The sequence below is a fragment of the Danio aesculapii genome, chromosome 7 (assembly GCF_903798145.1).
Source record: "Danio aesculapii chromosome 7, fDanAes4.1, whole genome shotgun sequence".
In the NCBI taxonomy this organism is placed as follows: domain Eukaryota; kingdom Metazoa; phylum Chordata; class Actinopteri; order Cypriniformes; family Danionidae; genus Danio; species Danio aesculapii.
In genome coordinates this window covers 60,366,086-60,393,374 of record NC_079441.1, presented here as the reverse complement: position 1 = coordinate 60,393,374, position 27,289 = coordinate 60,366,086, and the positions used below count along the sequence as shown (strand labels likewise).

At 38.4% G+C, this 27,289-nt stretch overlaps 1 protein-coding gene across 5 annotated transcripts in view; it reads right to left on the bottom strand.

The window, feature by feature from the left end:
* pcdh7b (protocadherin 7b) overlaps positions 1 to 26,178 on the bottom strand; it is a 253,173-nt gene extending 226,995 nt beyond the window's left edge. For all 5 annotated transcript variants that reach the window (XM_056462282.1, XM_056462283.1, XM_056462286.1 and 2 more), the window contains exon 1: positions 22,325 to 26,178. In XM_056462282.1, the coding sequence (XP_056318257.1) occupies positions 22,325 to 25,411 (3,087 nt within the window). In that variant the 5' untranslated portion in view covers positions 25,412 to 26,178. The remainder of the gene's footprint in view (positions 1 to 22,324) is intronic.
* Between the last annotated feature and the right edge of the window lie 1,111 nt (positions 26,179 to 27,289).

Genomic DNA, 27,289 nt, shown 5'->3' with positions numbered 1-27,289 from the left:
TTTTGGGAGTTAAGATTTTTGCATTATTCGAAAGCTGTATAAATAAGTTTTCCACTGATGCATTGTTTGTTAGGATAGGGCAATATTAGGTTGATATACAACTATTTAAAAATCTGGAATCTGAGGGTTTAAAATAAAAGAAATATTGAAAAAAAAATGCCTTTAACGTTGAAGTTGAAGATAGCAATGTGAGCTGGATGAAAATCGATTCAAATATGTGAAGATTCAAACAGGTTCAAATGTTGAATGAATCGCGATATATGATTTGAACAGAGGGGGCACTGTGTTTACAGATGCAAGCTTGCTTTACCTGCACATCAGCAGCGAGTAAGAGGTGGAGTGGCAAACTAAAATGAAGAGTGGCAAACTAAAATGTGGTGAGGTGCACCAAACAAACACAAACTGTGTGCAAATACTGCAAAAAAGACTTTTACTTATACTAACAGAACAACGGATATGATGCACAAAAACCATTTTTAGTGAAAAACTACTGTCACAGACATCTATACACAAAAAACTAATAATAAGCCAAACCACGTGGACCGGTTGATTTGCAGCTCTGCTTGCTCTGACAAATGCTGCAGAGATCACACAGTCCATCAGTGTTTTCATAGAGAAACTGTGAAGCTGTTGTGAAGAGAAAGTTAGGCATTAGATTATTTTTACCCTGTCTTTTTCAAATTAGTTATGCATATTTTAATAATTTGCTTATTATTACTGAATATTTTTAAATGTTCAAGATTATCTCTTTTTAAGCGTATCACATTGATACTTATACTAATTAATTATAAATGTAATATTAGTTATTGACGTTCCTAATCATGTTTAATTCCTCTCTATCCTACTATATAATTAGTCATTTTATAATCAGCATTTGATGCTACTGGTCAGTACCCTTGATCAGAGGGCCTTTTGACCACCTCTGTACTACTGCTCCCTGGTTTAGGAAAGGCTTACTTCTACACCAGCCATCTCTGTCCCCAGTGAAAGTCAGACCTCAGCTTATGCCAAAAAACATTGATATACTAATATTTCTTTAAAAAAAAGTCAAATCCCAGCACAGTTACAGTTTTAGTTTGTTTATATTAAAGAGTCTTCTTTAGTTTCTAGTATTCTTTTTTTTTTGGTTTTAAAATAGCAATTTGGTTATTGCAGAAAATGTATTATTCTCCAAAAAAAGTGCAGTATTTAAGAAAAATTGTGAAAAATAAAAAAAATTGTGAATCATGAGATTAGTATCATGAATTGTATCGAATTGAGAGTCAGGTGAATCATTAAATCCTTATTACTAATCAAAAAATATGTTTTTTTATACTTACAAATTTCACTAAATGTCTTCATGGAAGACTTTTGATGTTTAAGAATGATTTTTTGGCATGAAATTAAAAGTTTTGACTAATAAAAAATGTAAAATTCATTGAGTAAAATGTAAATATAAAATGTATTGTTGGCTATTCCCACAAAAATGCCAACGTCACATTGTTTACATAGTACAAACGCTAGCAAACTGTCTCATTTAATGTATCAAATCTGAAGATAAAATGTCAAAATAGCGATGAAATATTCCCTTAATCAAGGGTCAATTTGTCAAAATAACACAAACATATTTTTTTGAAAGCATATTAAAAACTGGAGCATTTAAGAATGTTTGGAAAACAAGAGTAATGATAATAACTAAAAAATAAATATAGTCTATATACCAACACTGTTGGTGGTCTTGTGGTGGGTTGCCAGACATGCTGCAGTAAAGACATGCCATTACTATAGAAACAAGAGCATGTTTAAAAGCCATAAATTTTAGATTAGCATACACACCGTCTAAACCTAGCAATACCCACAAAACCAAACCATGTAAGTGCAGATAATAGGCCATTTTACAATCAAGTTGCAGACAGCCCATGTCTCCAGAAAAAAAGAGAACAAATCAAGAGTGAAAAAGTCTTTGGAAAGGATTTTGTGGAATAATAAGACGACACGCTCTAAATCTTTCAGGTAGATGCTAAAGGTAGGCACTGTTCCTCTTGTGTTGCAGCATGAGCTCATAATCTCTCCTCACACACACACACAAACCACGTGCCGCATGAAAACGAGGGTTTGTCTCGGGTTCTCTTAAAATTGTTCAGATTCTTTTGAACTGTTCTCCAAATTACTGCAGGAGGACTGTGTGTTTAATAACTAGCGGGAGGTTTAGGGGAATTGCCCATTACAATGTCATCTATTATAAACTACAGAACGAGTGCTTGGAGATGTATGGTGAGAGTGTAGCCACCGTTACACAATAGAAATGGTGTACCTTTCTTTTAATAGTCCTAATTTCGCTCTTTATAGCTCGGTAATACATCTGAAAGGAATTGAATAATTGCTGATTAAAAATGAATTGCTCGGGAAGAAAAGAAAAGCCGCGGCTCCTTCTGGGACTTAACAAATCTCCCTTTCTTGCGCCAATATTGCTGAATGTTTTTAATGTATGTGTTGCTCTGATGGATTGTGTTGTTGTTGTCTGTGACGGATTTCATTTAGCAACTGGCTAATAGGCCGATAACAAACATGAGGCAGACTGTGTGAAGCCGAGGTCTCGTGTTTTTTTTCCCCAGCATCCGCAGCCTGGTCTGTAATTTTCAATGGGCTGAAGTGTCCAAGTGTTGCTGTGACCTGCACCTCTGAAGTAAATGGATTGGAGACGAGTCTCGGAGGAAGCCTTGATTATTTCCCCACGTCCCCTCAGTAAAAATATAAGGGGAACTCAAGACTCTGGCACTTCGGACCTGTTATTATATTGGCGGGACTGCGGCTGCTGTTGAGCAGGGCTGGGAATTTGAGATCACAGGGGTCGAATGACCGGACATACACAACCTAGTGATTACAGGAGCTGCTTGGAGAAAATATGAGCGCACTGGGAAGAGGGGGAAGACAGAACGATCTCTCTCTCTTTTTATTTCTCAGGCCCTGTTTTAATTCAGGATAGTATCTCTGTGGAGAGCTCAGGTAGACTCTATAAATCTAGCTGGTGAAAATTAAATGGCCATAGACCCAATCCTTGCAGAGGAATTGTTTTCTGGCTATAAAAGACTTTATAAGAGAGGAGTTTGCCTGCCTTTTTCATGTTTCTCTGTGTCTCTGTTCAGGGATGTCGGAACCTGGAGGACCGGTTCTTGTTTTGCCTGCATCTACTAATGTGAAGCTGATATATGGAAATATATACACTTGGATTAGTTTCGAAATACATTCCAGGTATTAACTTACTGCTGTTGGCTTGGGTATAAACTGAGAAACACTCAGGGTCAGAAAGCAAGGATGTGACATATTTATCAAAATTAATAAAAAAAAAATACAACAGATAACTTATAAAACTCATACATTTTAAATGTATAAATAAATAAATAAATAAATAACATTTTAAATAAATACAGGACTACAGATATTTTCTTTAAAATAAAATAAAATATAATTAAATTATTCAAATATTTAACTGATAATAATACAAATGTTTATTGGGCACCAACAAAATAAATAAATAAATAAATAAATACATAAATAACATTTTAAATAATTACAGGACTACAGATTTTTTCTTTGAAACTAAATAAATAAATAAATAAATAATAAATAAATAAATAAATACAAAATAAAATAAAATAAAATAAAATATTTGTATTACAATAAAATTAAATCTTTATCTTATAATAATAATAAATGTTTATTGGGCACCAATTAAATAAATAAATAAATATGTTATTACAAAGCGTTAAATATAACATTTTCCATCTATTCCACACTTTTAAAGAAGAAGAAACAAAGGCATGCTTGATCCAACATCTATCCATAAATTCTTCAAAACATGTTCAGAAAGATAGTCAAAACGAATGAAAAAAAACAAGAGCGCTCATCCCTGGAGAAAGCTGTTTAATAGATGTCTGAAAACATGTGGTGCTAAGCCTGCATGCATCTCACATGTCAAAAACACACTACACATTTCAGTTAGTGTGTTCTGACAGGTGTAAGGATGAAGCACATGAAGTATGACACATTTGTTTAGGCGCTGTAATTGAGCAAATATAATGGTTGTGCATGGAACTGTGCCAAGAAGATTGTGTTTATCTTAAATGTTTGCAAATCAATGCACTTGATCATTAAATAATTTAACAGTTTATACTGTACTGTTTGGTCTAATGATGACTTGATTTTAAATTGTGGACATTAGACGTTGTAAATAAATTAAAGTTAAAATAATCATCATCACCATATATATTTTAAAGTTCTGAAAATACTGAATCAGTATTTCATCACAGTTAAATTCTAGCAGTATTTTGTTTTATTTTATTTATTTATTTAAATGTATTATTATTTTAAATCAAATTAAATAAAATTTTATAAACAGGACTTATTTTGTCACTTTTATATATATATATATATATAATTTCATATATTTCATTTTTTTTTCACGAAAATTACAATTAAATTCTAGGATTATTTCAATTTAATTTAATTTAATTTAATTTTTTTATGTATTATTAAATTAAATTCAAATCATTTTTATGAACATAACTTATTATTTTTATGTATGTCTGTATGTATGTATGTATTCATTTATTTGTTTGTTTGTTTATTTATTTATGAATATATTTGACATGGTGTTGTTTTACCTCACTGAAAAACTGATATACATATAACACTGTTTAGATTTTTTGGTTTGCTTTACTTTTCTTTGCTTTGTTTTTTGACTGTTCAGATGTGGCCAGTATCAGATAACAGTCTGAACTGTTTATGGTCCTAAAATAACCCGTATGCAGAAAAGAACAACAACAAGACTGCACACAGAATTCAATTACTACTGTATTCAGAATGTGCACAGAGGCCACTGAAGTCAGCAAAAGGTGCTAGATATGCTGGAGAAGGCATTATGGTATGAAGTGTTGAAAGTATTACAGTGACAGCTCTATGCAAATTAATCAAACATTAAAAACAAAATAAAATAAAAAAATAAAAAAATAAATACATAAGAAATTAAATAACATTTTAAATAATTACAGGACTACAGATATTTTCTTCAAAATAAAATAAAATAAAATAAAATAAAATAAAATAAAATAAAATAAAATAAAATAAAATAAAATAAAATAAAATAAAATGATTTTATTACAATCAAATAAAATCTTTAACTGATAATAATACAAAATGTTTATTGGGCACCAACAAAATAAATAAATAAATAAATAAATAAATAAATAAATAAATAAATAAATAAATAAATAAATAAATAAATAAAAATGTATGCTGAAATAACTGAGGTTGCATTACAAAGCATGTTCTGTGTCAGATTGAGGAACACATATGGAAGTGTCTCAAATCAAATCTGAAAAAAGAACTGTTCACACTGTCATTGAAAAAAGATAAAACTCCAGCAGTCTGAAGCCTAATACAACACACATGCCCACGCTTTGACACCCCGATCATTATTCACACCGTGAACAAGCGCACTTTCATGGCATAACCCATCTTAAATCACAATATAATTCACCTAATCACCCGTCTGATTCCATACTACGGCAAGTGAGGGAGGACACCAGATCACAGCGTCTGAAATTAACATGACTGAAAAGGCCCAGGGGACTCCATAATTCAGCTGATTTTATAACAGCCTCTCATAAACTCCTGAGCGTGACCTTCATTTTTCAAAGGCCGCCCTGCATTCCGTGCACTGACAAGATTTATTGGCCAGCACTAATAGCCTGGTCTCTCTTTGGTGGCCTCTCATCGATATAACGCTTCCTGGCTAGCCGGGTGAGGTGGCATGTGATAATGAATATTTTTGCAGCTTGCGTGCATTCTGGATTATGTTTTGTGATGGGAATGCACTCTCAACAAAGACTAAATAAAATAGATAAAAGAATAGCATTAGAACATGTTGGTAAGCTAAAAAAAAATAATAATAATAATAACAAAATAAATAAATAAATAAATTGCACTGTCGCACTGTCATTGATAGCACTGCTCACAGCAAAGCACTCACAGCAAGAAGGTCGGTGGTTCAAGTTCCAGCTGGGTCAGTTGGCATTTCTGTGTGGAGTTTGCATGTTCTTCCTGTTGTCGTGTGTTTACTCTGATTCCTCCGGTTTCTCCGGTTTTTAAATGTTTTTTAATCACAAAATTGGCCGCAAATTTCAGGGAATTAACACAACAAAATCAGTAACTTTTAATTGCAAAAAATCTGAAAAAAAAATCGTGGAAAAACTAGGGAGTCTGACTAAGGCCAATTTAGTTTATTCAATTCCCCTATAGCACATGTGTTTGGACTATGAGGTAAAATGGAGCACCTGGAGGAAACACACGCCAAAACGAGGAGGACATGCAAACTCCACACAGAAATGCCAACTAGCCCAACCAGGACTCAAACTAGCAACAGTGCTAACCACTGAGCCACCATGCCACCCAGAATGTAAAACTAAAGATGGTTCAACTAATATATTTAAATAAGTATTCCGAAAAACTAAATATAAAACCACCAGAACACAGAAACTGAAAAAGGCCCATTCCACGACATTTCACTATTGTGTGCGACACCTCTCCATCCTCGGGTAACATGCCGGATCCGTTACCCCGATCTGTTCCGGGACCTCGCAATTCACAAATTAAGCACTGATTTTCCCAACAATGAAATTGTAGCTGGTGAAAATGGCGAGTGGCTATTAATGTAGGAAAACTACTAGCCACAGTGGCCGGGATCAAAAAAGTTAATGTCAAGCCCTGATTATGTTGCCTTTATGGTGTCACAAAGCTAACAAAGACCTATGCTAGGCTACTATTATTTCCACTCAGATAAGATATCATGACGAGGTATTTTCCTGTGACAACGAGACTTTGTTAAAACGGCATATTTTCCTCATTAAAACGGCATATTTCAGGGTCAAGACTGGACCGTCAAGCAAGACTATTTCCATTTTCTTATATCTGTTTTTGTATGGTTTCCGTATCTGTAGCTTTCTTATTTTGGGAGATCTGTGGAGAATCACACACACTCACACAACGACACACCTTTTCGTCGCATGTAGCTAAGTGACAGTGTTCTTGTGATGGAATGGCTGAACCGTAGAGGCCCCTGTTGCAGCACATTTTCTATCTCTCGCACACGAACGCACAAACACACACACACACACACACACACACACACAAAAGCACCTTGGCCTTGCTCTTGCTCCTGAGATGCAATGCCACACAGCTATCTCACAACTTGATGGATGGCCGCTGAACCTTCTCTCTCATGCCTCACACACACACACACACACACACACACACACACACACACACACACACACACACACACACACACACACACACACACGCACGCACACACACACACACACACACACACACATAATCTCATTTGGGAATGGTCTGGAAACACATACACACACATACACACGCACACACAGAGTAGTAATCTCTTTTTGCGGCTTGCGGAATGACACTGTGGCAAAAAAAAAGAAAGAAATGGAGGACTATCGGTAGACTCTCGTCAGTCCTTTCCACTTCTTATTCCATTCCGTTTGAATCCATTTGACTTCAGCCGCATCTCTTCTCCATACCAATGAGGTCTCGGTGATGAGGAGCAGTCTCCTTTTACACAAATATGTAAGACTTTGTGCATTATTTATACCGGCTCCAGTGTTTAATCTCCACTTATGCAGTCGAGAGATCACAACTCACTTAATATTTCAGACCCTCATACTTGTGTGCTTTACACTGGAGAAGAGCAAATGCTAAAAAGACAAATAAACGGCTGGAGACGGATGGAATGTGTGTGTGCAGGTATATGTGACAGATATGGGTTACATCTCTTAAAACCATCTGGATTTGGGAAAATTATATTACGCTCTTTTTTAGATGTCAACACGGGCAGATGTTTTATTGCGGAATGAAGTTGTCAGTCATTCTTGGTGTATATTGTTTCAGCACATAAACATCCATCTGTCTGGCTTAAAGCTCGTTCTGATTGGACGGCGGTGGGTGGTTTGTGATGTTGCGGTGTCACCCAGAAGTGACATTTGTGTTTATTGTCTAGCTTTCTTTCCTTTTTGAAGGACTAGAACGCCAATTTCAACCGAGCTTCTCAATGGATTTGGGACTTGCTCAAAAGGCACATGCTCAAACACAAACCCTTGGCTTGATCCGCACTCTAGACTTTGATGTTTATTCTTCCTCTCGCAAACAGAGAAACACAAATGTCCCCACTGCAGGGATAAGCATATACCGAAACCATAGGCCAGCAATTCACATAGTTTTTCATCCCCAACAATATTCAAGTCCTAGGTTTGTCTTAAACGTCTTTTAATGAACATTCATAATCAGGGCTTGACATTACTTTTTTGATCCCGGCCACTGTGGCTAGTAGTTTTCCAACATTACTAGCCACTCGGCATTTTCACTAGCGAAAATTTTGTTGTTGGGGAAATTAGTGCTTAATTTGTGAATTGCGAGGTCCCGGAACAAATAGGGGTAATAGATCCGGCATGTTACCTGAAGATGGAGAGGTGTCGAGCACAATAGTGGAACGGCGTAGGATGACAGAGAGGTGTCGTGGACAAAGGATGAAACAGAAGAGGGTTGGGGAGTTGCGGAAGAAAGTGAAAGTGAACAGCGGATGGGGAGGAGGGTGGTTGAGGAGGGGGATCAAAAAAAAATTAGGTGCTGCATCAGATTTCAGAGGTGGCAGATGCGGATTCGGCATGTTCCGGCACAAATTAAGCCCTGGGGAAAATATATTTTACATGCAAAAATTTGACTTTGGCATGCTAAAATTACTTGATTTAGACTTTGTGTTATGTCCACATGCCTCCTCATTAATTTCACCTTTTTTTTGTGTGTGTGTGTGTATGAACTTGCTTAATGTGCATGAGCAAATGGGTTGTGGTTTCATAGAGTAAAAGAGAAGCGCGCATGCTTTTTAAACAGATCATCCTCTCATTTGGTATTCAGCTGATTTTTTTTTCTTGCGCGAATGCTATTTTTGTCCGTCATGCTGCTTCTCGATTCTAAGATGACAATTACACGCATATTGGGCCATCTTTTTTTGTCGAGCCCTTCATTTAAGAAAACTATCATTTAAAAATGATCTTCAACCAGCCAAAGTGGCTAGTGAGAGTGGTTGTCTAACCTGCCACAGCTGAAATCTACCCGCATTTGGCGGGTGTTAATGTAAAGCCCTGTTCGTAATGTTTGTAAGTAACAACAAATTCATCTAAAGTACTTGCATTTTATGATTCCAGAAATCAATCAATCAATCAATCAATCAATCAATCAACTAATCAATGACTATGTTTACATGGACAACAGCAATCAAATTATTTGCCTAATCTGACTAAGACAATGCACATATATAGCAAATAATTCAATTAACAACACTACGTCATCACACTATCCACATTTCTTCTGCATTTTAATGCAATTTTGGGTGTTTCATTTTTAATTTGGCGACTTTAACTGCAGTTTGGCACTTTCACTTTCATTCAAGAACATTTCATTCGCCAACCCCCCATCCCCCCCTGACAAACAGATATTGGATGCGAGTAGGAAGTAAGGATCTTTGGAGGAGTGTTGTTTTAATGAAATTTGATACCACACGCCGAATGGAAATAAAATTTGTATGAGTCCTTCAATGACACAGTAGCTGCAGAGAATAGTGTCTAACAGCCGTGTGTGTATGAAATATCCTGCCGCAAAATACGTTGAAAAGTCCTATATGACAGAAATAGTTTCATTGCGGTGTTTACATGTCTGTACTGCACTTCAATAATGTGACTAATATAGGAATACTCCACATGTCTTAATTCCATTTCTGTTTAGTTTGATTATGACTAGTCGGTGTTACGGCCATATGTATGTGCCTGTATGCTTTGCTTGTGCGTGCGCTCTCTCTCTCTCTGTGTGTTAAAATTCTTAGGATTGCCCACTCCAGTATTCCATTCGTCCGTGAAGACGTCAATCTTCATTACTCCCTGTGACGTCATCACCTTCACTGCCAATCAGGAAGGAAGCTCAAAGTTTAAAGGGACGCAAGCGGGGAAGCTCGTTCTCTCTTGATTTTGTTCTTGTTTCAGTTTTGGTGCACTCCCCGATCCCCAATTTTTGGTGTCCGAATTCCCCTGGGAATTGAGGAGTTTATGCCGAGTTCAGACTGCATGATTTTTAAAGTAGATGTGTCTCGGATGTTTTCACACTGTACGACTATCTGAGGTAGCGTTCCGTCTGTGCATGACTTTTTACACTGCATGACTTTAAAATAGGAAGAATCGCCGACACGTAGTATATCTTTTGTTATTAACTACATAATGACAAAGAAGCCCTTAGTGAAGTACAAAATCTACTTATTTAGCTCACCTTGCTTTGAAGGGGAATTAGCAGTTTCTTTCAATCTTTTTTCGACCAGGTTGTGATTCTTCTCAGGTGACATGTCAAACAGACAAAACTTGTCGCCGAGTCAAAATCGGGGCTAAATGCACGCAGTCTGAACTCGGCATTAGATGTTACTTGACATACACCTCGCAAAACGCAGAAAACTCCACTTTCTAAACACACTAGTTTAGAAGTGAGCACCACCCGCTGTAGGTTTTCTACATATCTTTGGTTAGAAGAGTAGTATTAGATATAGTGTGCAAACGCTGAAGATGTTTTGTTTATTTTCTATTAGGTAGTTTAGAGGGTCATTTTCAGCTAGTTTTGGGGTTTTTGTTATATTACTTTATTTAGTAACATCAGTCACATCAAATGTTACCTCTTTAACCCCTTGAGCTACACTTTAAAGTCATAACAGTCGGATTAAGGTAGCCAGAAACTGCCCTTAATCAGTGTATTGTCTTAATCGTATTAAAATCAGATAATTGGTGTCCATGTAAACATATTCACTCAATCAATAAAATTGAAATAAATAAAAAATAAACTAAACAAAAAATGTATATCCCTTATTTGAAATGTATACATAAATAAAAAAAAACAATGTATAAATAAATAAATAAATAAACAAAACTATATTTGTAATAATCTGAAATTTCATTCAATTAAAATTAAATGTGTATTACCTAATATTGCACAGCTGATCTCACAAATCATTCTCTTCTAAAAAAAAAATAAAAACCTCCTCAAACCACTTTCATGAACAAAAAAATTAAATAAAAATAAAATGCACTGGGTTGTCCTGAAAACCAAATCAAGTCCCGCCCTCTAGAAATGAATCACACTACCTGAGTAAAAAGACGCATCGCATGAAAAAGAGCCCTTTTTTTCAATACTCTGATCCCTGTTTGTAGTCTTTGTGTTGACAGTGAACTATTCCCCTGTGATAGTCTACAACAATGCTAAGTGGTTGTGCTTTTTACAAGCACCACTTATACACAGACGGGGTTGTGGCTGTGAAAACAATTACACAAATATACACAAAACGGCAGATGCACATGGGGAGTCACATCAGCGCATGTGCTCTCTTCCTCTGACCTGAAACTGACAGCAAGGATCAAAAGGTGAGCTGACATTTCAGAGCCATGATGACGTTAAACATGACTCATAAAACATGTCCAGCTATGAATTCTGATTCATTGTACTATGCTGATATGCACATTTACACATCTGCACTCTTAAAGCAAATATAAAGATAGCAGGAAAAAAGGGGTTCACCTTGATGTCAAAGATCTTTTATTATTATTATTTTTTTATTAAAGAACTTTTTACAAAAAACAATAAACAGAATAAAATAAAATAAAATAAAATAAAATAAAATAAAATAAAATAAAATAAAATAAAATAAAATAAAATAAAATAAAATAAATTAAAAAGCTGCTTGTTCAGACTGGCAAAAGTAAGCCAAAACATGTTTATTTTTAGTTTTATTTTTGCATTTTACATTCAGTCCGCAAATAAATAAGTAAATAAACAAATAAATAAATAAATAATAAAATAAATTGGGACAGCCTAATCTCAGGAGGAAACATAGATATTTTACATTTTGTCAATAAAGTGGCTAGTTTGTATGAATATGTTCAGTTCAGTCTTACAAAATATACGATTTTAAAAAGAAGGTGTGGCACCAAACCCCACCCCTAAACCCAACCGTTATTGGGGGATGAGCAAATCGTACTAAATTAGATGAATGAGATCGTACGAATTCATACGAATTAGCAACTAAATCAAAGTTACAAATTGCCATGAGATTGTGTTGTTTGGGACGGAAATGTGTTGGTGGTATTACGGAAATGTGTTGGTGTAATTACCTGGTTAGCCAATCTGTTGCCAGCACCCTTTTTGTGAGATTGCATTAAGAAGGAATAGTTTTGACAATAAAAGCAATCTTAGGTGTTTTCACTTATTTGGTTTTGATTTGGTGATTGTTTTGTTTAGGTTTTCAGTTTTGAGGTATTAAGTTTAGAGTGTTGAAGACTTCAATAATAACAATAGTCTTTGTTTTTTCACTCAGTGTAATGCTAGTTTTGAGAATAGTCAACAATAAGCATTAATTAATGAAGTAGTTGTTATGTCTGAACTGCAATAATTAACAGAAAATTCTGTTTTTCAAATGAAGTGATTGGGATTAACCGGCTCAACAACAGTAAACTGCATCATGACAAGTTTAGTTAACATGTAATTCAAACAAAAATGACTTGACATTATTTGTTCAAAACAGTTTTTGCTATTGAATTTGATGTGCTGAATTTAAGTTTAATGTAAACAAGTGGAAATTGCATCAATTGTTAATTTTCTTGATCGTGAAAAACATTTCCATAATTTAAAATAATTTAAAAAATCCATATTATACAGAAGCTTTTCACGGAATAAAAAGGTTCTATTGATGTTAAACGTTCTTCATGAAACCATCAATTCAAAAATGTTGGGTTCCACACAATTTCCTTTAGTTGTCCCAACACAAATCAATTAAAATTACTTAATTGTTTTTTTCAAATTTAAAAAGACTGAACATAAAACAATTAAATTATCACAAAAAAACTCAAGAATTGTGTTGATTCGGTTCATTTTTCAATAAGTAGTTTGAACAAGCAGCAAAAAAAAAAAAAAAAAACAACTCTGTGAACACATTCATTTCAGTTGAATTGTATATTATTGCACAAAGTTTCTTGGAAACTGTAAACAGCCTAAATAAATGGAGATAACTATTTTTATATCTGTTATTTTCACTTTATAAAAGCAATAAGCCATTGGAGGATGTACATTAGAGATTTTACGGCCATTAGACATCTTTCCGCTTCGCAATCTTTCTAAAAAAAAAAACAGGCCTAACTGTGGTAAAATATCACTGTAATACACATCCTCTTCCAGCATACTGCTTTAATAAACCCTTACACTGACAAACACATGCACAAGACTTGCAAAAATACACTTAAATAAAAGAAAACTGCTGCATTGCACTACAGAGATAGCTCGCATATCTGTGTGTGTGTGTGACTGTGTAATCCAGTGGCCCTGTGAGTTTGGACACCGTCAGAATTGAAGTACAGATGGGGGTTAAGCACACACGGCGATGACACCGGCACTTACAATCAGCACAGCAGCAACCAATCAAGAGATGATCTCACTTTTTCCCTTTCGCTTCGGCCCCATCGCTTCTGTTCCGCCCGCAACTGCCGCTTTCATCATTTTAGCATGATAAATGTTACAAGTGCATCTCCATAGCTTCAATCAGGACTATTCACATCAAGATTGAGGAACAAGAGACTATGAGTGAGAATATAATAGAGAGTGAAGAGAGGAAGAAGGCGACAGAGAAAAAGAGAGAGGCGAAGAATGAAAGAGAACGAGAGAGACTGCAAGCACGCTCCAGCTACATCACGCTGTCAACGGGCAGCTGAAAGGATAGATTACTTACAGTAACAGGAGGGGAAAAAAAGAAATCAAAGAGACATTGCAGTAGTACTTGCAAAAGGTCAAGTGAAATCGCTGCAACTGCGCTCCTAAAAGGAGAGGAAAAAAATACAAAAATGCAACTGTATTTTGAACTGTTTTCTCTGTTAACTTGGCCTTGTGCTGTATCAAAAACAGCTTTCGTATTTCTGGCTAAGGTTTCACAGGTCATTTACATTTACTGGTTTGCATACGCCCGTGTCAACACTGGGTAAAAGTGAAATGTTGACCTGCACAGGCAAATCAAGAGATGATCTGTGAAGTTCAGCTTTTATTTAATGTGCCGCTTATGAATTGAATAGTTGATTATAAAATGGATTGTTCTGGTTCTAAATTCTGATTTATTTAGCTATAATCAAAGCTGATGTAAATTACTCTACAAACATCCCAGCAGGCACACAATGTCATAAAACGTTAATATTAAATTAGATTTAGGTCGTGACATCAGGTGACCAAAATTCTATGTCTAGCCAGAGTCAAAAGACTACGTTATTTTGACGTCTAACAATGACGTTGATATTTGGTGGATTATTAGGTTGTGTTGGAAAGTGGCCAAAATCCAACGTCAAGCCAACATCTTAAACCAGCATCATATTGATGTCAAATAGTGACATTTAATCATAAGGTATGGCAACCAAAATCCAACATCTGACAGACATCATAGTGGTAACGTCCACACAACGTCAAGCTTTTAGACTTGATATTTGTTTGATTTTAGGTTGTGTTGGAAAGTGACAATAATCCAACGTCAATTTAACATCTTAAACCAACATCATATTGATGTCAAATACTGACATTTATTCATCAGGTATGACAACCAAAATCCAACATCTGATAGACGTCATAGTGGTAATGTCCACACAATGTCAAGCTGTTAGACGTTGATATTTGTTTGATTATAGGTGGTGTTGGAAAGTGACCAAAATCCAGAGTGGAGCCAACATCTTAAACCAGCGTCATATTGATGTCACATACTGATATTTATTCATCAGGTATGGCAACCAAAATCCAACATCAGATAGACGTCCTAGTGGTAACATCCACACAACGTAACATCATTAGAAGTTGATATTTGGTTAATTTTAGGTTGGACGTTGGACATTGACGTTGGCCTGATGTTGGGTTCTGACATCAACCTAATTTTTATTAACAAACAAAATGCAATGTCCCCACGATGTTGGGGTACAATGCCAATCTCACATCATGATGACATCCTGTGCCTGCTGGGATATATCTATCAATATGTTTGTATATATTACATATTTCTAAATACAGCTATGGAAAACCACTTGAAAATGTTCAGTTTCCCTTGATTTACTGGGTATGGGTTTGGGTAAAATGTAATAGTTTTTTTTTTTATATATATTATTCTCTAAAGGTCTGGTATTTTATTCACATTGTAATACATTTACTAACATGAGCAAACAATGAAAAGTACATTTATCGCAGTATATATTCATCTTTGTTAAAGTTAGTAAAAGAAAATAAAGTTGCTCACTGTTGGTGCATTAACTAATTTTAACAAGCACAGTGGTCAACATTGGTATGTGTTGAAATATAAGTGGCAAATGCTGTAAATATATTAACTATGTGTCCCATATTGTAAAGTGTTACCAATTCCTTCCAAATTTCATATAAATACGTTGCCAAATGTATTTTATGTTTAAAAAAATATCTGGTTTACAGTGAAATTGGAACACCATTTGAGCGGTTTCCCACAAAATCCCCTGTACATTATCTGGGTGTAATGTTTTATTTTATGCTAATTTGCAAAGTATAGTATTTACATGTGAACCAATTCCAAAAGTGCAAATGGAAGGCACAACTATGCAGAAGCTCCGTCCTGTGCCGCATCTGTACCTGTGACAGATTTGGTCAACGCTGGCCATTCAATGCTGACGTTGAGCTGACAAGCGCTCGCTAATAACACAGCAATCAAGCCTGCAGCTGATCTAATTCTGTCCTGGTCTCCATTACCCAGCAATTCTGTGCCATCGCATGGCATGTTATTTAATGTGACGTGACGATGATGGCGTGTAGTTAATTTTACGCTTCTGTATTGTGATGAATAGAATATACGGCTGCTTGTAAATGCAGCTTGATTGCTTCACTGATTGAAGGCTAATTCTCAACTCTGAGGTCACTTGGCACACATATCTAAAAAGAGCTGTCAATTATTAAAATGTAACAATTCAAACTAATTTGCTAAAAAAAAGTATGACATTTATTATTAAAAAAGGTCAAATGTATGTACACTCTTACCTCATGCATTAAAAAAAACTTATACAGCACTCTTTAGGTAATGAAAATAAACTTGATTTGCGTGGATGTTTTGCTAGCAGCAAAATAAGGCAAGCTACACACTCAGGCACTCATAAACAACAGAAGTGATCAGCATTTGCATGCCCCTGTTTTTTGTATTGCTTGCACCTGTCTAAAATGAGTGATGCTTTAGTCCGCCAGGCACATGTATGTAAAACAAATGCTAGCTGGGAAGCATTGTAAAGACTGAAACCACAACTGACATGCCACACTGACCTCAAAAAGCCTTACAAATCTCAGCAATAGCCTCAAACAAGAATAAATGTGGAGATAGATTACAACAAACTATAGGGAAAAAGGGATCTGCAAATGATTGGCAGATAGTTGATTCAAGTGTTGTTTTTTGGCTCAAAATAATACAAAAGGAGGCATTTTTAACCGCAGCCATGTTTGAACAAAATAGGCCGAAATCCGTTTCATCAGTGAATGACACTCTGTGTCTGTTTGAATGCATTTAGTTGCCTTTGATCTAGAGATTTATGGAATCAAGGGAAACGATTAAAGACTGAATCCATCTATGTTAGAAAAAAAATAAATAAATAAAATTAAAACATTAACCATTCTGGATACAACCATTTTTTTCCAGTAAATTTCACTATGTATTTTAGAGCGCTGACTCTGAAGCATCAAAAAGCTAAACTCCATGAAAGATGCAAACAGTCCCATCAGAGAAATTATAAGTGATTAGAGCAACTAAATATATAATGCAACAAAAAGCATAAATCAACAGCTGCAAACTAACACAAACAACCAGATATATACACTCGCCAGCCACTTTAATATGTACACCGGTCCAACTGCTCGTTAACTGCTCGCAAATTTCTAATCAGCCAATCACATGGCAGGAACTCAATGCATTTAGACAAGTAGACATGTACATGTGGCATGGTTGTTGGTGCCAGACAGGCTAGTCTGAGCATTTCAGAAACTGATGATTTACTGGAATTTTCATGCACAACAATCTCTAGGGTTTACAGAAAATGGTCCTAAAATAAGAAAATGTCCAATGAACAGCAGTTCTGTGGGAGCAAATGCCTTGTTGATGCCAGAGGTCAGAGGAGAATGGCCAGACTGGTTCGAGCTGATAGAAAGGCAACAGTAACTCACTCGTTTGCCACTCGTTACAATCGAGGTCTGCAGAAGAGCATCTCTGAACACACAACACGTCTAACCTTGAGGTGGATGGGCTACAGCAACAGAAGACCACACTGTGTACCACTCCTGTCAGGTAAGAACTAAAAACTGAGGCTACAATTCACACATGCTCACCAAAATTGACAATAGAAGATTGGAAAAAACGTTGCCTTGTCATATAAGTCTCGATTGCTGCCGCCACACTCAGATGGTAGGGTCAGAATTTGGGGTCAACAACATGTAAGCATGGATCCATCCTGCCTTGTATCAACGGTTTAGGCTGGTGGTGGTAGTGATGTAATGGTGTGGGGGATACTTTCTTGGCACATTTCTTGGGCCCATTAGTACCAATTGAGCATCATGTCAACACCACAGCCTACCGGAGTATTATTGCTGATCATATCCATCCCTTTATGATCACAGTGTACCCATCTTCTAATGGCTACTTCCAGCAGGATAATGCACCGTGTCATAAAGCACGAAAAATCTCAGACTGGTTTCTTGAACATGACAATGAGTTCACTATACGCAAATGGCCTGCATAGTCACCAGACCTCAATGCAGCAGAGCACCTTTGGGATGTGGTGAAATGAGAGACTCACATCATGGATGTGCAGCAACTGCGTGATGCTATAATGTCAATATGGAGCAAAATCTCTGAGGAATATTTCCAGTACCTTGTTGACTCTATGCCATGAAGGATTAAGGGAGTTCTGAAGGCTAAAGTGGGTCCAACCCGGTACTAGTAAGGTGTACCTAATAAAGTGGCCGTTGAGTGTACAATTTAATGAGAATGCAGAAGAAAGCTGTGAAACGCCTTGATATGCAGTATTAGCTGTCTGGCTAGCAGGAAGGTAGTGGCGTCTCCCACCTGCATTAAGTTAAAATAACGACAGCTTAAATGTCCCATGTGCAGCGGGACATGGAAACACTAGTGTTGTCTGGTTACCTGTCTGGGAGGAGCGGTGCGGTGTAGTTTTTGCTATTTAGACAGAAGACCGTATGTGTGTGTGTGTGTGTGTGTGTGTGTGTGTGTGTGCATGGGTTTCTGTGTGCTAGAAGATTAGGTGAATGTAGGTAACACAAAACCACACCACACATTTATGAGGCCACTGCACCCGATCCCCCTCAACACTCACTCACAGACACACACACGCACAAGCAGAGAGAGAGAACAGTAGAGACCTTTCTCTAGGCTGTTAACAGGGCCCTCTTTCTAGTTCCTGTCTCTTTTACCCTTTCCTCCTCTAGACAGAAAATGAAGAGAGGAAGGGGAAAAGAGAGAGCATCTCAGATGTCAGACCACAAGAACTGAAATCAAACACGATCAAAAAGAGCCGGGCCTTTTCACAAGGAGAAAAACACAGGTAGTTTTCATGGATGACTTCACCAGAGGGAATTGTACTGTGAAGAGAAAATTAATCTTGTCCAGAAAACTAGGTATTTCAACTCAGCTACAAGACACTATTATTAATATCACTCTATGTTCTCCATCATTAATTTAAAAGCTGCATGTGCAAAGCACATCTAGTTCAGAGAACTGTGAGGTCATGTGACCTGTTCTGACATTGAATAGTGTTACTTTACCTAAATTATCAACATTTTGAGTAGTAGTAAAGGTTAAATATCTAACATTTTAAACCCTTATCCTTGAATGACCTGACAAAAGTGCCATTTAATTGTATAAAGTAACATTCAAACTGGAAATCAAGTGAACGTAAATGTTTTAGAAATTTGATACAACTTTAATAAAAAGCTTTATTTAGTTACACTAAATATATCAGACAGTATAACAGTAATCGATTCTGATGGTAATTTTTACAAGAATGCACAAGGCAAAATGCACCAATTTTGCTATTTTGACCCAAAACAAATATTTTAGTGCTTTAAAAAGTGCCATCTATAGACTGTAATTGTGTTTTAATATATATAAACAGTAACCCCACCTCCACCATGTACGCACACACATATACAGTGCATAATTGAGTACACCCCATTTTGAAAAAGAATATTTCTATCCATTTCTCAGTGAATATAGATAATGTATTAGTCACCAAACATATTCATTACATTAAATTCAAGCTAAATATTGCCAAAAAAATTATAACCTACTAAATTTCAACTAAATATTTCAATTGTTTTGCTTCTATTCATTTTTCCTCTTTTTAAAATTTGTTTGTAATATTTTTCTATGACATGTAAATTTGGAAGTACTAGTTTTTGGACTGTTATTGTAAGTTATTTTGTTAGATAAGCTCCAGATTTGGCTTCAGTACTGACTAATCTAATTTATGTGCACAAATATAATATTGCATAGCTTCCTATTAAAAGTATGAATTTTAAAGAGAGATTTGTGAGGGGTGTACTTATATATGTTGAGCATTGTATACACACACCAATTCACGAGTTCACCTGCTCAATCAATTGCATCAACATGGTAAACAATTTTGGTGTTGCTGTCCTGAAGTGGGGGCTCGATCTATCAACCCCCGAAGACAGCTCCGACCTCCTGTCCTTGAAGGAGGCTTAACTCGAGCTCTGAGTATGAGACCTCCCCCACCTTTTTTTTTTTTACATTTTGAAAAAGACAGAGGAGGAGATGGAGAGGTGGAGTAATGCTAGAACAAAAGTCTACTAAAAGGTTCCTCCTGAAATTGCGTTAGGAACTTTATTAAAACATAAAAATAATATCTGTCCTTTTCATCAGAATTAATTATCACTGTACTATGTAAAATCTCCCTTATTTTTCTTAACTGTGCACCCTATCCAGAAATTATACATTATATCCCTTCCTTGCAAAAGCCTGACACTCATCAAATCAGTGATTAATCAAGAATTAGTGGCTTGAGTCCATAATGAATGTGCCTCATACACTTTCCTTTCATGGTGAGTGACAGAGGCAGAAAGATATTGGGAGGGAAGGTACATGTAGATTAAAAAAATAAATAAATAAAGTTGGGAGGCGAGGAACAAGAAGGTCATAATAAAAGTCAAGAACAGCAAAAAAAAAGAAAAGCTTCTGCCGTCAAAACCAAGCTGGAAACATATTAAGTAAAAAAAATGAAATTCTAATGACTTCTCTTCACAAAGTATTTGATATAGACTATTATGCTATCTTAATGGGATTTTGCGAGGGCATGTTGGCCACTCGTGATAACGCTCAATAAAACATCTAAAGAGCCCCTCTTAAATTGTCAGCAGGGATGTACGTAATGACGCTGGACTTGATCTCGCTCCTCGCCAAGGAGGCTGTAATTGCAAACTGGTAATAGTGTAGAACTCTTTTGCTCAACGCCCTGTGAAAGTCTGCTGCATTTGACAAGCAAATGGACGGTTCGTACAAAGCACTGCAGCTTACAAATAAAAAGCAAATAAATAATTATCTAAGCGGAGTACTTGGACACACAATACATGTGCTGGGGCAGCAAATGGAGGCTGTGTTTAAAAATGCATGAGATGTCCGAAAGAAACATAGTCAACAGTACTCCGTTCGTAGAGAGTGCAGGCGCCTAAACAAAGCACATCAGAAGGCTGCTCAAGAGGGCTAGAGAAAAGGGACAGATAAAAGAAAGACAGAGTTGTCAACAGAAAAACAAGGAAGCTGTGGAAGGAGCCAGGATTTGTGAAGAAGAAAAAATATAATAAAATGAGTGGAGAGACACAAGTGTAATACTGGAAAGAGGAAGCAGGCTTTAAAATCGACTGATGAAAGAAGGTGTTTCTAAACACAGAGCGGGGGAAATTTAATGAATTACCAAATCAAAGCATGAATCGGGTTGGGTATGTAAGGAAGAAAATGCAGTGTGATGGTGTGAGAGACAGAGAGAGACAGGGCTGCCTTGTGGCTTGTGTTTGGAAAGGGCATTGTTCTGGAATGCAAGGGAGGACACTACTTACGCCATGTTAGATAGCAATCAATAATGCATTAACCACCTTAGAAAACACATGAAACGACAGGGCAAGTGTTCTTTTCCTGGCAAATCTGGACAATAAAAGGGCCGACTTCATTTTGAATTAACCTCGCCTAGCACAGAATCGCTCCACAGGACAGGGAACAATAATGATATGAATTGATTATTTCACATGTGGGCCTTAGGATTTACAAAGCCATTCCGTGGCTGCTGTAACAAAGGGCAGTTTATGCTTTAAAATAATGGCATGAACAACAAGGAGAGTACAAGAGGTATGGGGTACAAATAATGATAAGAGAATGTGAGATAATAGAGAGAGAGAAAGAGAGAGAGAGAGAGAGAGAGAGAGAGAGAGAGAGAGAGAGAGAGAGAGGCCAGATTTCACTACTGGGTCACTGAATTTGTCCAGACACACACGTGCACAGGAATGTTAAATGTGACCTCCCGCCCAGATGTTCCCAGTCTGTTCGGATAAGCACGTTAAAACATGACACCACAACTAACATTCCACCTTTTTCAATCTTTCCCCCCTCTGCTTCATCTCACTCACCCCTCCTTTATTCTGCCTCCCTCCTAGGAAGAGAAAGAAGTAACCATGTTTTGATAAAAGAGGTTGGGTCATGCTCCTGCCGCAAACCTACTGCTGAGACAGAATAGCTGTGAACCAGAGCCATATGTGATCCTATTGGATCTTCAGATGCACACACACAGACAAAGGTCATAAATGCTGACACTCGCATCTGCCCTACAACTACACTAAAAGACGTGCCAATGTGTCCACAGCATGGCCTCGACACCCAGGTGGCCCGGGCGGATATGATATCCCTGACTGAAGAATGCCTTCATGTCGCTTTTAGCATTACATCTAAATGGCACTCTGAGGCGAAGCAGGTCGATACAGGGAAACAGAAGCATTGGCTAAAAATACATATATCCAGCATGATAGTATTACAGTGCAGGCTGAATAGTGACAGTGTTTTATAGACACTGAGAAAAAGCTTCAAGTATTAATAATGGGATTGATATCATAGATTCAAAATAAGAAATGTTGTTCTTACCTGTTTGTTGTACTTGTTGATTGTTTGGCTGCTGTACTCAGAACAGTGGTCTGATCCGATGGATATGTTATCTCCAGTGCCGACAAAAGTGTTCGCCGGTGGCAGGTCCTGAACAGCCTGGTGCTTTTTTCCCGCCGTGGGCGACTGAGGATGCAGCTGAACGGTGGGCAAGGGTGAGCTGGATTTGTAATGGCGAGCAAGATCTGGGCTTCCAGGGCCACCGTTGACTGAGCGATATCGGCCCATTCCAGGACTGTCCGACAGTTTCTCGTTGACGCCATCATAGCGTTGTCCATTTGGCTTAGATGCCTCAACGGTTACAATGCTGCTGTATAAAGGTTGCTTGGACTTTTTCTTATTCTTGTCTTTCTTGGGTTTCTTGCTTTTATCATGTTGCTGAGGTGTGAAGAAGTCCTCATGGTCTTTCTTTCCAGCCTCATAGCCGTTCTTGTTCTTGGGACGGCAGTAGCGGGCCATGACAACTACAAGGATGATAAGAATGACTGTCATGATGCCTGACACAACCCCTATGGCAATGCTGAGCCGTTGCTTTCCCAAGTCATAGTTGGGGTCTCCTGCGATGTCAGCATTTAGTGGGGTACTGAGACTTTTGGCAACCTGCGCCTCTACGATAGTGGAGTTGAAGAGTGTTTCGTTGACATAGATGTGAACTAATGTGGTGGTGCTTTGGGATGGAACCCCACTGTCATTCACTTGCACGACCAGCCGATGAAGGCCAAAGTGCTTTTGCTCTAGTTTGCCAACTAATGAGATCACTCCTGTCCATGCATCCATGTCAAATAGTTTAAACGGATTGCCTCCAACAATTCTGTAGCTGAGGTTAGCATTAACACCTGTATCAGTATCAGTGGCAGAGACCGTTCTGACCACTGTCCTTATGTTGCTAGAGGGTGGGAGCAGCGTGTATGAGTTATTCATTGGAAAAAGAACAGTGGGAGGATTGTCATTTACATCCATTACAGAGAGAGATACCGTGGCTGTAGCAGACCGAGGCGGATCGCCACCATCAACAGCTTTGACACGGAATGAATAATTGTTTCTTTGCTCACGGTCAAAAGCCATGTTTGAGAAAATAGTACCTGTGTTGTTGTCAATGGAGAAAATGTTCTCTTCCTCCTCAATGTACAGACTCATATCTGCATTTTGCCCTTTGTCAGCGTCCATGACTGTAATCATGCCAACAGGGCTGTTGGGTTGAAGGTTTTCCTGTATATAGAAAGTGAACACATCCTGCATGAACTTTGGCTCATTGTCATTTTTATCTGCTACCAAAACTACCACCGTGGCTGAGCCCTGCAGAACCGGCATGCCTTTGTCTTTGGCAATAACTTTGAACTCATATCGTTCCGTCTGCTCCCTGTCAAGTATGGTGTTGACACGGATGTCACCGGTGTCTGCATCGATGGAAAAAATTCCGTTCACAGAGGAGTCCAGGGAGTAGGAGATTTCAGCATTTTTGCCACTGTCTGCATCTAAGGCCACTACTGTGACAACACGCTCACCGGGAGCATTGTTTTCAGGAAATGAAACCTCCACTGTGCTTTTGCTAAAAACTGGTGGATTGTCATTCACGTCCCCCACTTTCACTATTAGCGAATTGTTGCTAGAGAGACTAGGGCTCCCAGAGTCTACGGCAACAATGACCACGTTATACTCCTGCACGGCTTCATAATCAAGTGGTGCTGATGTGTGAAGAAAGTACTTCTTTTTATTCATGTCACCTTCGACCTCGCTGGCAGGTTTCAACTGAAAAGGAACATCACCCACTACAGTGCATGTCACTATGCCGTTTGGTCCTTTATCTCTGTCTGACACTTGGACCAGAGCAATGGGTGTATCGACAATAACATCCTCTGCCACATTAGCCACGCCGTCTTTCAGAAAGATGCGTCCAATTTTTCGGATGTCAATATTAGGGACATTGTCATTTTCATCTTTGATGTTTATGATCACTGTCGCCTTGTCAGTTTTAGGAGGCTGACCACGGTCACGTGCCATGACTGTGAAACGAAGCTGGCTCACATCTTCACGGTCAATCCGGTGCAAAACACTGAGCCAGCCAGTGCTCTCATCAAGCCGCAGCAGTCGTCGCACTGACTCTGTGGCTGCTCCGAAAACATACTCGATCTGTCCATTAACGCCAACGTCAGTGTCACCTGCCTTTAACTGGAGTATGGGGGCCCCTGGGGAACTGTTTTCTGGTAGGTCAGCCTCATAAACACTTTTCTCAAAGCGTGGGGTGTTATCATTTACATCTGTGATCATTACTCTAAGAATGGCTTGGGAGGAGCGTGGGGGGTCGCCCCCATCTCTAACCCGCAGAGTCAGCTCATAGGAGTCGCGCTGTTCTCTGTCCAGAGCCCCTTTGATAATTAGCTGCGGCTGCTTCTCGCCGTCTGTGGTGTCAGCAACTTGAAGTTCAAAGACGCTGCTACGGCTCGCTCCCTCGTCGAACCTCCGCTTGCCCGAGTGACTGTCAACACTGCCCGAGCCGGAAGTGCCGATTCGTCTGACAGTGCTCTCGCCGTTGTCCTGAATTAACTCGTATCGCTCAATTCCATTCCGACCGAAATCTCTGTCGGTGGCAGTGGGCAGGAGATAAAGTGTGCCAATGGGTCGGTTCTCCTCAACGGAGAGCGTGAGAACAGGTGAGGGGAAAGACGGCGTGTTGTCGTTAATGTCTAAAATAATCACTTTGCCCTCGAAGAGATCAACCCAGCTCTGCGCGGGTCCTATCACAGACACTTCGAAATCTATAAAACATTCGTTCTCATCAAAAATCATCTGACACTGCGGCAGCTTTTCGCGGTCTATTCGCCGCTCGTTTGTGCTGAGGTCTCCGGTCATATTATCGATTTTGAAGTACTCGGAGCCTGATTCAAGTGTAAAAGTCACGTCCATGCCTGCCGTGATGCCGAGGTCCGCGGCTACATTACCTACCCGGACATCGGCAGGACCCTCCTCAGCCAGGCGGTACCGGAGCACTTGCTTGGCTGCGGGCTGACTCAGCAGCTGCAGAATAAGAAAGCAGTAGCTTAAATAGTCCACAATGCCTGTAGTCCTCATTGCTCGTGGCGGCTTTTCCAGCAAAACTGAACGTGAATTATGTTTAACAGCTTTTTCTTGCTTGTGTTAACGCTCCTGTCTCACTGCATGCGTTTTCACAACCGGGCACCTCTATGTGGTAACCAAACTAGCGCATATCTGTTATATTTTCCCCTCTCAGACTAGACTCGCGCTATTCCCTATTTTTGTATAGATTTGTCTCTCAAACACATACACAGCATTGACAGAAAGTCTTTACAAATTCATTCAGTATTAAGCTTGAAATAAACATGCCATAAATTACTTGCTGAGACTACTCCGTATTTGCCATGACTTGACATCGCCGAATCTTCATTAAAATCATCGAAGCCAGATATTCAATCCATTGCGCAATCAACTGATAAGGTTTTAAATCCAGCCTTCCCAGATGCGAACTCTCCTCTCCAGATGATATCCCACCATACGGAATGGAAACTGAAATATCAGAACTTCATGTCCTGTGGTTATAAGCCGCAAAAGATCAGTCCTATCCGTGTGCCGTGTCCGCGCGCACAGATTTCTCCAGTCCACTCAGCGTCTATAATAGTTCTCTCACTTGCACCAGAGAACGAAGAAAAAAAATGGGGAAAATCTCCGCAGTGCCGTTCAGCGTTAAGGCAAAATGCAAAACTGAGCAATAACGGAGTTATAATCCTGGCAGAGATGCTAGGAATGTGGTATTAAAATTCCAGCGCGAGGACGGTCCCTCTGTCCAGCGCGCGCCTCTCACCTGCAGCAGAAGCGCGTGTGTATCTGCCGCACTCTGCGCTCGGGTCTCTCTCTCTTTCTCTCTCTCTCCCTCTCTCTCTCCACCCCCTTCACGCTGCGCTCCCTGTGCGACAAACAAAGCTCAACTTGATCGCTTAGTTTTACTGTTTGAGGAGGGTCTCTTCCTTTTAGTTCACAGGGGCATTTTTTATTGCGAGTAGAAGTACCTAAATAATTTATTGTCCAGAAATGAACATTTAAAGAGCGTTGGAGGTTCACTGTGTTCGAAATCTTAAATGCCTCCCAAAAGGGGCTCGACTTTGTAAAGGGAATCACATTCTGCTGAGTGCTTGGTGTTGCGCAAAGTAAAACTGGTTAGCCAACCGTCATCTGAAATGTGCCTGCATTACGTTTACGGTGTGCAGCTCTATAATAAAGTCATTTAATGACATGACTTACGTTTTGTCGATGGCACTAAACGATACTGAGCGTAACGGAACTGTTGCTATGGTTACATCCTTATTTAAACACGATTTCTTTAAGCAGGAGTCTGTTTAGAACATTTGGACTGGTTTGTACCTCTTCAAACTTTAGGGAAACATTCTATCTGGGAGGCGTCAATTTAAGAATGCAGTGCACAAGTCATAAATGGAATAGCACGTCATAGAAGTGGGTTTGATAGATTAATGATATTTATTAACGCGTCAGCACTTTCCATCACGTGTTACAATACAAATACAGTCACAAAATCTTTATGAAATGTTATAATCAAGATAATCTTATATTATCGAATTAAAACAAACAGAAAAAGGTGAGGAAATGGTAAATATATGGTTGTTTACACTCTCCGTGCATAACAGTACCCTATTCATTATGCTACTCCGTACAACTCAGATCATTTCGGTTTCAGAGCCCCTTGTGGCTTCCCGGTCTGTTAGAATATAAATGCGTGTGGTCGTTTGTGGTGAGAACATTTGTTGGTCACGAATATGTATGCGGTGAGCACTTCTACTACTTCACACTCATGCTCCTCCATCTGCTATGGGCTTTTTTGCGCAGAAAAGGCACCACGGACAGCGACGCGCCGTTGACTCACCGGTGTAAAGGAGTGAGAGAGCGAGCGCGGCGACTCTCCGTGACCAGAACTCTGAT